The 12574-nt window shown below is 32.7% G+C and overlaps 1 protein-coding gene across 1 annotated transcript; it reads left to right on the top strand.

Moving 5' to 3' along the window:
- Positions 1–418: 418 nt before the first annotated feature.
- Positions 419–1847, top strand: LOC127291325 (uncharacterized). Its single transcript, XM_051320392.1, has 4 exons — positions 419–562; positions 663–725; positions 1229–1553; positions 1693–1847. Exons 1-4 carry the CDS (start codon positions 419–421, stop codon positions 1845–1847), a joined length of 687 nt encoding a protein of 228 aa, XP_051176349.1.
- Positions 1848–12574: the final 10727 nt, after the last annotated feature.

Genomic DNA, 12574 nt, shown 5'->3' with positions numbered 1-12574 from the left:
CGAAAATAGAAATGATAAAAATGTGCCAAAATATGATGCTACCATTACGAGAAATTTATAATACCATTCGTCGTAAGTAAGTACTTAAAAAATTATTTTCTCATTATTTAAAAGATAATAAAATTTTAAGAAGAATAAGACTTGAGAAAATTAAAAATGCCAATGATATATTTAGAACTTTTTTAAAATGTTATTTTCAATTTTTATACAAATTTTGATGACTTCTAAAATTAATATTTTTTATTTTAAAGAAATTTTATATTTTTATCTTAAACTGTAATTCACGAAAACTGGATTGCAGATTTCGTTTAAAAAATAGACCAACGACCTTAAAGTGGAATAGCATGAAGCAAATAATGCAAAGAGTGAGGACAAATAGCGGCTACAATCAGCCTTCGAATTTAAAAGATTTAAAAAAATGATAAATAAGAATGGAACATTAAAAAACCTTGTTCAAGGTTATGTCGAAGTAAGAGGTAATAGCGCTTTAATTTTAGGTAGCAAATCCTTATTAAACGTATTAAATGGCCAACAGGAAATTTTCATGGATGGGACTTTTAAAGTAAATATTTAACACATTTTCTATTTATACAGTTGTTATTACACAACTTATGATTAATCAACTTTTTTTTACAATTCAAATTTTTACATAAATCTATTAGGTGCCTCCAAAAGTGGCGAAAATCTGTCAATTGTATATAATTGTGATGCGTATTAATGATAAGGTACGTCGAGAAAATATTTTTTGAGCCATATGTTTAATTGTAGAAAATATTTTATTTAAAAAGTAATAAAACCTAAACAAGTTTCAATTTATCAAATATTTATTTTATTAATAACCAATAAGTAAGTAATAATAAGTAAGTAACTTATATTGTGATTTCTATAAAAATTCTCTTATATAATTTTTATTATTAATACAATACGTTGTTGACTAAATATTTTAATATTGTAGAGTGTTGGTGCATTTTTATTTTAATGACGAAGCGCACTAAAGCATTGTATACTGCTGTTTTTACGAAATTGCAAGAGCTGTGCCCCTTCTAAAAATGTCATTAAAATTTGTAATGACAGACTATGAAACTCCAGTCCAGAGAAGTATTTTGAATTTATTTCCCTTTTGCGAAATTTTTGGCTGTTGGTTCCATTTTATAAGGGTAATATTTATTTCTAATAAATAAAATTTTATATTATAAATGTGTAACTTATTGTGAAATAATTTTTAAAGGCACTAAGAAGATTATGGGACCGCTTGAAAAGCTTGAAAAATGCAAATGACATGATTTTAAAAATGGCATTTTGTCTGGCACTAGCTCCAGAAGAAAAATTTTCTGAGGGGTTAGAAGTTTTAAAAGAAAAAATAAATTGTTATGAAGAACAATACCATGAGGAGTTAAAAAAGTTTGTGAGTTATTTAGAACGCTACTGGGGTAGAAAAACTCACATTCTATGCGTTGGTCATTTACCACATAGAACAAATAATATTTGCGAATCTCTAAATAGCAAATTAACAAGAAGAATGGGAAAGCATCCTGGAGTTTGGAAATTTTTGTGTATGTAGAACATAGATTCCATTAACAAATGTCAGAATTGTAAGCATTGATTGAGTCAAATGCAACTATTTTAATAAAATTCAAATGCATTTAAACTTACAATGTTGTTTTTAATATATATTAACATTTGTTTCAACAGTTTTGCTGAAGGGCGTAATTTCTGAAGAGAAAATGAGGTACGAAGATATCCTAAATGGGATATACACTGGGGAAAGAATGCGTTCAAGGGATAAGAACCGAGATATTATAATTCAGAATGCTCAAGAGGAGCTCCAATGCGGAGGGTATAATTAATTAATATAAAATTTTATCTGTAGCAGTTATGCAGTAATGAACAAATCTGTGTCGAGAATTTATAGTACTATAAATGTTTTTAAACTCATGAGGGAATTTCAATTAATAACTTATAGAATTGAATTTAAACAACTTATAAGAACACTAATTTTGATCATGTCTTTACTTCATAAACGTTTTTTTAAATATATATATTTTTTGTAGATATCTAAAAATTTTTTTAGAAACGTGTGCTAAAGATTGTATTGGTCAATATTAAGCATAATATGGAAGTTTTTAAAATCTTATACTTAAAGTTCATCGTTACTATAAGTAATAATAATTATTTCTAATTTTTTTCATATAAAGGTTAAAAGACGTAGATGCGACAGTAAAGCTTTTTCTAAAAATTATTTTGAAATCAATTTCTTATAACTAGATACTATACTCAATCTCACAACAAGTATTATTATATTTATATTCTTTCAAACTCATAAGCTCCATATATTGCTTATATTTATTAAAAAAGGTAATTGTGTACAATAAATTGACTTTTTTATTATTTTACATTTTTTTATTATATTTATTTTTTCAGTACTGTAAATGAATAAAATACCGGGAAAATTTTTGAGTTCTTTTTCCTTTTTATTAGATGAGCCAAAAATTCAGAACGTTCGCCGAACAAAAAAAAAATTTTTAAAAAAAAAAAAAATTTTTATTGGAAAACCTTCAGAATGGTGAAAAACTACAATATCAATAATAAAAAATTGACATTTTTAAAAAATAGGGTAAAAACAACCCCCATTAAGAATAAATATAAAAATATTACGAATATGACGACTTTCCTGTTCGCCTTTTTTCCTAAAAATATTTTTAAAAATTTTCTTTTATTATCCCCTTCGAAAATCCATATTCGGTATAACGCGCTCGAACCCCTAAAACCACCCCTAACACATATATCCCATAGAAGGCCTCAAATTGGTCAATTTCACGACTTTCCTGTTCGCCTTTTTTCCTAAAAATATTTTTAAAAATTCTCTTTTATTATCCCCTTCCAAAATCCATATTCGGTATAACGCGCTCGAACCCCTGAAAACCACCCCTAACACATATATCGCTTGCCGGACCGTATATTGGTCGAATTCACGACTTTCCTGTTCGCCTTTTTTCCTGAAAATATTTTTAAAAATTCTCTTTTATTATCCCCTTCCAAAATCCATATTCGGTATAACGCGCTCGAACCCCTGAAAACCACCCCTAACACATATATCGCTTGCCGGACCGTATATTGGTCGAATTCACGACTTTCCTGTTCGCCTTTTTTCCTGAAAATATTTTTAAAAATTCTCTTTTATTATCCCCTTCCAAAATCCATATTCGGTATAACGCGCTCGAACCGCTAAAACCACCCCTAACACATATATCCCATAGAAGGCCTCAAATTGGTCAATTTCACGACTTTCCTGTTCGCCTTTTTTCCTAAAAATATTTTTAAAAATTTTCTTTTATTATCCCCTTCGAAAATCCATATTCGGTATAACGCGCTCGAACCCCTAAAACCACCCCTAACACATATATCCCATAGAAGGCCTCAAATTGGTCAATTTCACGACTTTCCTGTTCGCCTTTTTTCCTAAAAATATTTTTAAAAATTTTCTTTTATTATCCCCTTCGAAAATCCATATTCGGTATAACGCGCTCGAACCCCTGAAAACCACCCCTAACACATATATCGCTTGCCGGACCGTATATTGGTCGAATTCACGACTTTCCTGTTCGCCTTTTTTCCTGAAAATATTTTTAAAAATTCTCTTTTATTATCCCCTTCCAAAATCCATATTCGGTATAACGCGCTCGAACCCCTGAAAACCACCCCTAACACATATATCGCTTGCCGGACCGTATATTGGTCGAATTCACGACTTTCCTGTTCGCCTTTTTTCCTGAAAATATTTTTAAAAATTCTCTTTTATTATCCCCTTCCAAAATCCATATTCGGTATAACGCGCTCGAACCCCTAAAACCACCCCTAACACATATATCCCATAGAAGGCCTCAAATTGGTCAATTTCACGACTTTCCTGTTCGCCTTTTTTCCTAAAAATATTTTTAAAAATTTTCTTTTATTATCCCCTTCCAAAATCCATATTCGGTATAACGCGCTCGAACCCCTGAAAACCACCCCTAACACATATATCGCTTGCCGGACCGTATATTGGTCGAATTCACGACTTTCCTGTTCGCCTTTTTTCCTGAAAATATTTTTAAAAATTCTCTTTTATTATCCCCTTCCAAAATCCATATTCGGTATAACGCGCTCGAACCCCTGAAAACCACCCCTAACACATATATCGCTTGCCGGACAGTGTATTGGTCGAATTCACGACTTTCCTGTTCGCCTTTTTTCCTGAAAATATTTTTAAAAATTCTCTTTTATTATCCCCTTCCAAAATCCATATTCGGTATAACGCGCTCGAACCCCTAAAACCACCCCTAACACATATATCCCATAGAAGGCCTCAAATTGGTCAATTTCACGACTTTCCTGTTCGCCTTTTTTCCTAAAAATATTTTTAAAAATTCTCTTTTATTATCCCCTTCCAAAATCCATATTCGGTATAACGCGCTCGAACCCCTAAAACCACCCCTAACACATATATCCCATAGAAGGCCTCAAATTGGTCAATTTCACGACTTTCCTGTTCGCCTTTTTTCCTAAAAATATTTTTAAAAATTTTCTTTTATTATCCCCTTCGAAAATCCATATTCGGTATAACGCGCTCGAACCCCTAAATCGACCCCTAACACATATATCCCATAGAAGGCCTCAAATTGGTCAATTTCACGACTTTCCTGTTCGCCTTTTTTCCTAAAAATATTTTTAAAAATTCTCTTTTATTATCCTCTTCCAAAATCCATATTCGGTATAACGCGCTCGAACCCCTAAAACCATCCCTAACACATATATCGCTTGCGGGAACGTATATTGGTCAAATTCACGACTTTCCTGTTCGCCTTTTTTCCTAAAAATATTTTTAAAAATTTTCTTTTATTATCCCCTTTCAAAATCCATATTCGGTATAACGCGCTCGAACCCCTAAAACCACCCCTAACACATATATCCCATAGAAGGCCTCAAATTGGTCAATTTCACGACTTTCCTGTTCGCCTTTTTTCCTAAAAATATTTTTAAAAATTCTCTTTTATTATCCCCTTCCAAAATCCATATTCGGTATAACGCGCTCGAACCCCTGAAAACCACCCCTAACACATATATCGCTTGCCGGACCGTATATTGGTCGAATTCACGACTTTCCTGTTCGCCTTTTTTCCTAAAAATATTTTTAAAAATTTTCTTTTATTATCCCCTTCGAAAATCCATATTCGGTATAACGCGCTCGAACCCCTAAATCGACCCCTAACACATATATCCCATAGAAGGCCTCAAATTGGTCAATTTCACGATTTTCCTGTTCGCCTTTTTTCCTAAAAATATTTTTAAAAATTTTCTTTTATTATCCCCTTCGAAAATCCATATTCGGTATAACGCGCTCGAACCCCTAAAACCACCCCTAACACATATATCCCATAGAAGGCCTCAAATTGGTCAATTTCACGACTTTCCTGTTTGCCTTTTTTCCTAAAAATATTTTTAAAAATTCTCTTTTATTATCCCCTTCCAAAATCCATATTCGGTATAACGCGCTCGAACCCCTGATAACCACCCCTAACACATATATCGCTTGCCGGACCGTATATTGGTCGAATTCACGACTTTCCTGTTCGCCTTTTTTCTTAAAAATATTTTTAAAAATTTTCTTTTATTATCCCCTTCGAAAATCCATATTCGGTATAACGCGCTCGAACCCCTAAATCGACCCCTAACACATATATCCCATAGAAGGCCTCAAATTGGTCAATTTCACGATTTTCCTGTTCGCCTTTTTTCCTAAAAATATTTTTAAAAATTTTCTTTTATTATCCCCTTCGAAAATCCATATTCGGTATAACGCGCTCGAACCCCTAAAACCACCCCTAACACATATATCCCATAGAAGGCCTCAAATTGGTCAATTTCACGACTTTCCTGTTCGCCTTTTTTCCTAAAAATATTTTTAAAAATTTTCTTTTATTATCCCCTTCGAAAATCCATATTCGGTATAACGCGCTCGAACCCCTAAAACCACCCCTAACACATATATCCCATAGAAGGCCTCAAATTGGTCAATTTCACGACTTTCCTGTTCGCCTTTTTTCCTAAAAATATTTTTAAAAATTCTCTTTTATTATCCTCTTCCAAAATCCATATTCGGTATAACGCGCTCGAACCCCTAAAACCATCCCTAACACATATATCGCTTGCGGGAACGTATATTGGTCAAATTCACGACTTTCCTGTTCGCCTTTTTTCCTAAAAATATTTTTAAAAATTTTCTTTTATTATCCCCTTTCAAAATCCATATTCGGTATAACGCGCTCGAACCCCTAAAACCACCCCTAACACATATATCCCATAGAAGGCCTCAAATTGGTCAATTTCACGACTTTCCTGTTCGCCTTTTTTCCTAAAAATATTTTTAAAAATTCTCTTTTATTATCCCCTTCCAAAATCCATATTCGGTATAACGCGCTCGAACCCCTGAAAACCACCCCTAACACATATATCGCTTGCCGGACCGTATATTGGTCGAATTCACGACTTTCCTGTTCGCCTTTTTTCCTAAAAATATTTTTAAAAATTTTCTTTTATTATCCCCTTCGAAAATCCATATTCGGTATAACGCGCTCGAACCCCTAAATCGACCCCTAACACATATATCCCATAGAAGGCCTCAAATTGGTCAATTTCACGATTTTCCTGTTCGCCTTTTTTCCTAAAAATATTTTTAAAAATTTTCTTTTATTATCCCCTTCGAAAATCCATATTCGGTATAACGCGCTCGAACCCCTAAAACCACCCCTAACACATATATCCCATAGAAGGCCTCAAATTGGTCAATTTCACGACTTTCCTGTTTGCCTTTTTTCCTAAAAATATTTTTAAAAATTCTCTTTTATTATCCCCTTCCAAAATCCATATTCGGTATAACGCGCTCGAACCCCTGATAACCACCCCTAACACATATATCGCTTGCCGGACCGTATATTGGTCGAATTCACGACTTTCCTGTTCGCCTTTTTTCTTAAAAATATTTTTAAAAATTTTCTTTTATTATCCCCTTCGAAAATCCATATTCGGTATAACGCGCTCGAACCCCTAAATCGACCCCTAACACATATATCCCATAGAAGGCCTCAAATTGGTCAATTTCACGATTTTCCTGTTCGCCTTTTTTCCTAAAAATATTTTTAAAAATTTTCTTTTATTATCCCCTTCGAAAATCCATATTCGGTATAACGCGCTCGAACCCCTAAAACCACCCCTAACACATATATCCCATAGAAGGCCTCAAATTGGTCAATTTCACGACTTTCCTGTTCGCCTTTTTTCCTAAAAATATTTTTAAAAATTTTCTTTTATTATCCCCTTCGAAAATCCATATTCGGTATAACGCGCTCGAACCCCTAAATCGACCCCTAACACATATATCCCATAGAAGGCCTCAAATTGGTCAATTTCACGATTTTCCTGTTCGCCTTTTTTCCTAAAAATATTTTTAAAAATTTTCTTTTATTATCCCCTTCCAAAATCCATATTCGGTATAACGCGCTCGAACCCCTGAAAACCACCCCTAACACATATATCGCTTGCCGGACCGTATATTGGTCGAATTTACGACTTTCCTGTTCGCCTTTTTTCCTGAAAATATTTTTAAAAATTCTCTTTTATTATCCCCTTCCAAAATCCATATTCGGTATAACGCGCTCGAACCCCTAAAACCACCCCTAACACATATATCCCATAGAAGGCCTCAAATTGGTCAATTTCACGACTTTCCTGTTCGCCTTTTTTCCTAAAAATATTTTTAAAAATTCTCTTTTATTATCCCCTTCCAAAATCCATATTCGGTATAACGCGCTCGAACCCCTAAAACCACCCCTAACACATATATCCCATAGAAGGCCTCAAATTGGTCAATTTCACGACTTTCCTGTTCGCCTTTTTTCCTAAAAATATTTTTAAAAATTTTCTTTTATTATCCCCTTCGAAAATCCATATTCGGTATAACGCGCTCGAACCCCTAAATCGACCCCTAACACATATATCCCATAGAAGGCCTCAAATTGGTCAATTTCACGATTTTCCTGTTCGCCTTTTTTCCTAAAAATATTTTTAAAAATTTTCTTTTATTATCCCCTTCGAAAATCCATATTCGGTATAACGCGCTCGAACCCCTAAAACCACCCCTAACACATATATCCCATAGAAGGCCTCAAATTGGTCAATTTCACGACTTTCCTGTTCGCCTTTTTTCCTAAAAATATTTTTAAAAATTCTCTTTTATTATCCTCTTCCAAAATCCATATTCGGTATAACGCGCTCGAACCCCTAAAACCATCCCTAACACATATATCGCTTGCGGGAACGTATATTGGTCAAATTCACGACTTTCCTGTTCGCCTTTTTTCCTAAAAATATTTTTAAAAATTTTCTTTTATTATCCCCTTTCAAAATCCATATTCGGTATAACGCGCTCGAACCCCTAAAACCACCCCTAACACATATATCCCATAGAAGGCCTCAAATTGGTCAATTTCACGACTTTCCTGTTCGCCTTTTTTCCTAAAAATATTTTTAAAAATTCTCTTTTATTATCCCCTTCCAAAATCCATATTCGGTATAACGCGCTCGAACCCCTGAAAACCACCCCTAACACATATATCGCTTGCCGGACCGTATATTGGTCGAATTCACGACTTTCCTGTTCGCCTTTTTTCCTAAAAATATTTTTAAAAATTTTCTTTTATTATCGCCTTCGAAAATCCATATTCGGTATAACGCGCTCGAACCCCTAAATCGACCCCTAACACATATATCCCATAGAAGGCCTCAAATTGGTCAATTTCACGATTTTCCTGTTCGCCTTTTTTCCTAAAAATATTTTTAAAAATTTTCTTTTATTATCCCCTTCGAAAATCCATATTCGGTATAACGCGCTCGAACCCCTAAAACCACCCCTAACACATATATCCCATAGAAGGCCTCAAATTGGTCAATTTCACGACTTTCCTGTTCGCCTTTTTTCCTAAAAATATTTTTAAAAATTCTCTTTTATTATCCCCTTCCAAAATCCATATTCGGTATAACGCGCTCGAACCCCTGAAAACCACCCCTAAAACATATATCGCTTGCCGGACCGTATATTGGTCGAATTCACGACTTTCCTGTTCGCCTTTTTTCCTAAAAATATTTTTAAAAATTTTCTTTTATTATCCCCTTCGAAAATCCATATTCGGTATAACGCGCTCGAACCCCTAAATCGACCCCATAACACATATATCCCATAGAAGGCCTCAAATTGGTCAATTTCACGATTTTCCTGTTCGCCTTTTTTCCTAAAAATATTTTTAAAAATTTTCTTTTATTATCTCCTTCGAAAATCCATATTCGGTATAACGCGCTCGAACCCCTAAAACCACCCCTAACACATATATCCCATAGAAGGCCTCAAATTGGTCAATTTCACGACTTTCCTGTTCGCCTTTTTTCCTAAAAATATTTTTAAAAATTCTCTTTTATTATCCCCTTCCAAAATCCATATTCGGTATAACGCGCTCGAACCCCTGAAAACCACCCCTAACACATATATCGCTTGCCGGACCGTATATTGGTCGAATTCACGACTTTCCTGTTCGCCTTTTTTCCTGAAAATATTTTTAAAAATTCTCTTTTATTATCCCCTTCCAAAATCCATATTCGGTATAACGCGCTCGAACCCCTAAAACCACCCCTAACACATATATCCCATAGAAGGCCTCAAATTGGTCAATTTCACGACTTTCCTGTTCGCCTTTTTTCCTAAAAATATTTTTAAAAATTTTCTTTTATTATCCCCTTTCAAAATCCATATTCGGTATAACGCGCTCGAACCCCTAAAACCACCCCTAACACATATATCCCATAGAAGGCCTCAAATTGGTCAATTTCACGACTTTCCTGTTCGCCTATTTTCCTAAAAATATTTTTAAAAATTTTCTTTTATTATCCCCTTCGAAAATTCATATTCGGTATAACGCGCTCGAACCCCTAAAACCACCCCTAACACATATATCCCATAGGAGGCCTCAAATTGGTCAATTTCACGACTTTCCTGTTCGCCTTTTTTCCTAAAAATATTTTTAAAAATTCTCTTTTATTATCCTCTTCCAAAATCCATATTCGGTATAACGCGCTCGAACCCCTAAAACCATCCCTAACACATATATCGCTTGCGGGAACGTATATTGGTCAAATTCACGACTTTCCTGTTCGCCTTTTTTCCTAAAAATATTTTTAAAAATTTTCTTTTATTATCCCCTTTCAAAATCCATATTCGGTATAACGCGTTCGAACCTCTAAAACCACCCCTAACGCATATATCCCGTAGAAGGCCTCAAATTGGTCAATATATTGGATGCGGAACCATTTATTGGTCATTAAATAAATTTAATCTAAATAATTATATTATATTAATAATGAATAACAGCAGTTAAATATTTTAAAACAAAATTTTTGATATTTTTTTAAATTTTTTATTGTTTATTTATCGTTATTGTAAATATTTAATATGTCGAAACTTAAACGTCGATTTCGTAACATACATGTCGATTCTTTTGAGATAGAAATTAAATATGCATAGTGTAATGCATTTAAATATATCCGATTTTGCCCCACCGTTTGGTACCCGGTTTAGCCCCGTACTGCATTTTTTAACAAAATGTAAAATTCTCAGCTTATTGTTAATAATTTAACAATTATTTTTAATGAAAATTACTCGTAAATAAATGCTGAAAATTATGTTATACTTGTCGAAACGAATATATCTGCACAAAAAGTTTTTTTAAGTGATTTACTTTCGATTAAAAATGGATTTTCTTTTGACCTAAAATTTAAAAGTCGCGTAAAATATACTAAATAAAGTTTTATATAGTGGTTATATAATTTAAATGATGTTGGTTGTAATATAAAAGATATATGTAATGGGTGACACAAATGGAAATGTTTATCATGGAAAACTGGGGGTACCCGGTTTTGCCCCACTATCGCCTATATGACATATGCAATGCTGTTTTTGAAGATTCTTTTGTTTTTTAAAATATTAATTAGTATTCTGCCATTTGTGGAATTGAGGTTATTTGCGTATTTTCGTTGAAGTTTATATTCGGGATATATGTAGTGTCCTTTTGTCGCACGGAAAAACTTGGATCATGCATACTTTCTTAGTATACATTGTATCAAGTATGCTCTAAAAATTCCTATTTAAATCTGGCTATAGTCTAGCAGCGAGAATGGCAGGGATAGAGCCGAGCGTTGATGTTCGGCTGCGTTCAACGCAGGTCCGGCTTTACGCTTGGCACTAGTCCCTCCGCCCCTCTCGTTATGTTAGTTCCCCTTGAAAGTCGACAACTGTTTGAAAACTTCACTCTCTCTCTCTCTCTCTCTCTCTCTCTCTCTCTCTCTCTCTCTCTCTCTCTCTCTCTCTCTCTGTCTTTCTCTCTCTCTCTCTCTCTCTCTTTCTCTCTCTCTCTCTCTCTAAAAAAATTTTTTTTTCAATGATTATATTTAAATCATGATTTAAATTCAAAAATATAAAATATAAAAAAAATGCGAAAAATAGAAATTTTGATATCAGAAATTCTAAACTTAAAAAAAACTTACATGAAATTTAGAGGTAAAGTTATACACTGAAAAAAAATATTTGGATCAATTAAAAAGTATTTGATCCAATTATATCATTTTCATTTTTCAACTAATTCAAACATAGAATGAATTATTAAACGCAAACCTGAGAAATAAAATAATGTATTCGCATTAAATAACGAATTATTTGTATTAAATAATTCAGTTTATTTAAATCAACAACATAAATTTATTGTGTGAAATACTTTTTATTTGTATCAAATAAACGAAATATTTGATTAAATAAATGATAATGTAATTCACTATTTGTATTAAATAAATTCATTTATTCAATTTAATTAATTATTTAATTGAACCAAAAACGATTTATTTGGTTCAAGTGAATGCGATTCAAATAATTTAAGTTATTTTAATCAATACTTATTTTTTTCAGTATATTAAAATTTATTGAACGTATTTGATATTTGAAATAACTTTATTAAATTGCATAGAATTTTTTTCAAAGTTTAGTATTTCTGTTATCAAAATATCGTTTTGTCGCATTTTGTCATAAATGTTGAATGTTCAATTAAATAAAAATAATTATTAATAAAACATTGTTTATTAAGAATGCATGTTATGTACTTTAAATATTCTCGCCAAATTTGAGTTAGTAAAAATTGAGCTACTAATTCACATTAGTAATAATTTTTTCTAATTTTTAGTAAAATATTACTATTTGATTTAGTAATTTTCAATTTTTTGACTAAAGTTTTAGTAAAAAGTGACTAAAAATTTGTGGAAATTTTTTCTAATTTAAATTAGTAGCTCACAATTCACTAATTCTTATTTAGAGATTTTTGTATATGCCTATTTTCCCGCGAGCCCACAGAAGAAATAATAATCAAGCTTTACGTATACTGCCGTGTTTTCTAAAAACTTAGGTAACTGCAGAATGAAAGATTTCGAGAAAAACGCGAAAAACTGT

Source organism: Leptopilina boulardi, unplaced genomic scaffold, assembly GCF_019393585.1.
Source record: "Leptopilina boulardi isolate dan_hultmark-lab unplaced genomic scaffold, ZJU_Lbou_2.1 LbouV2_131, whole genome shotgun sequence".
In the NCBI taxonomy this organism is placed as follows: Eukaryota; Metazoa; Arthropoda; class Insecta; order Hymenoptera; family Figitidae; genus Leptopilina; species Leptopilina boulardi.
Note: the sequence above shows the minus strand (reverse complement) of the source record. Positions and strands in the feature narration are given on the sequence as shown.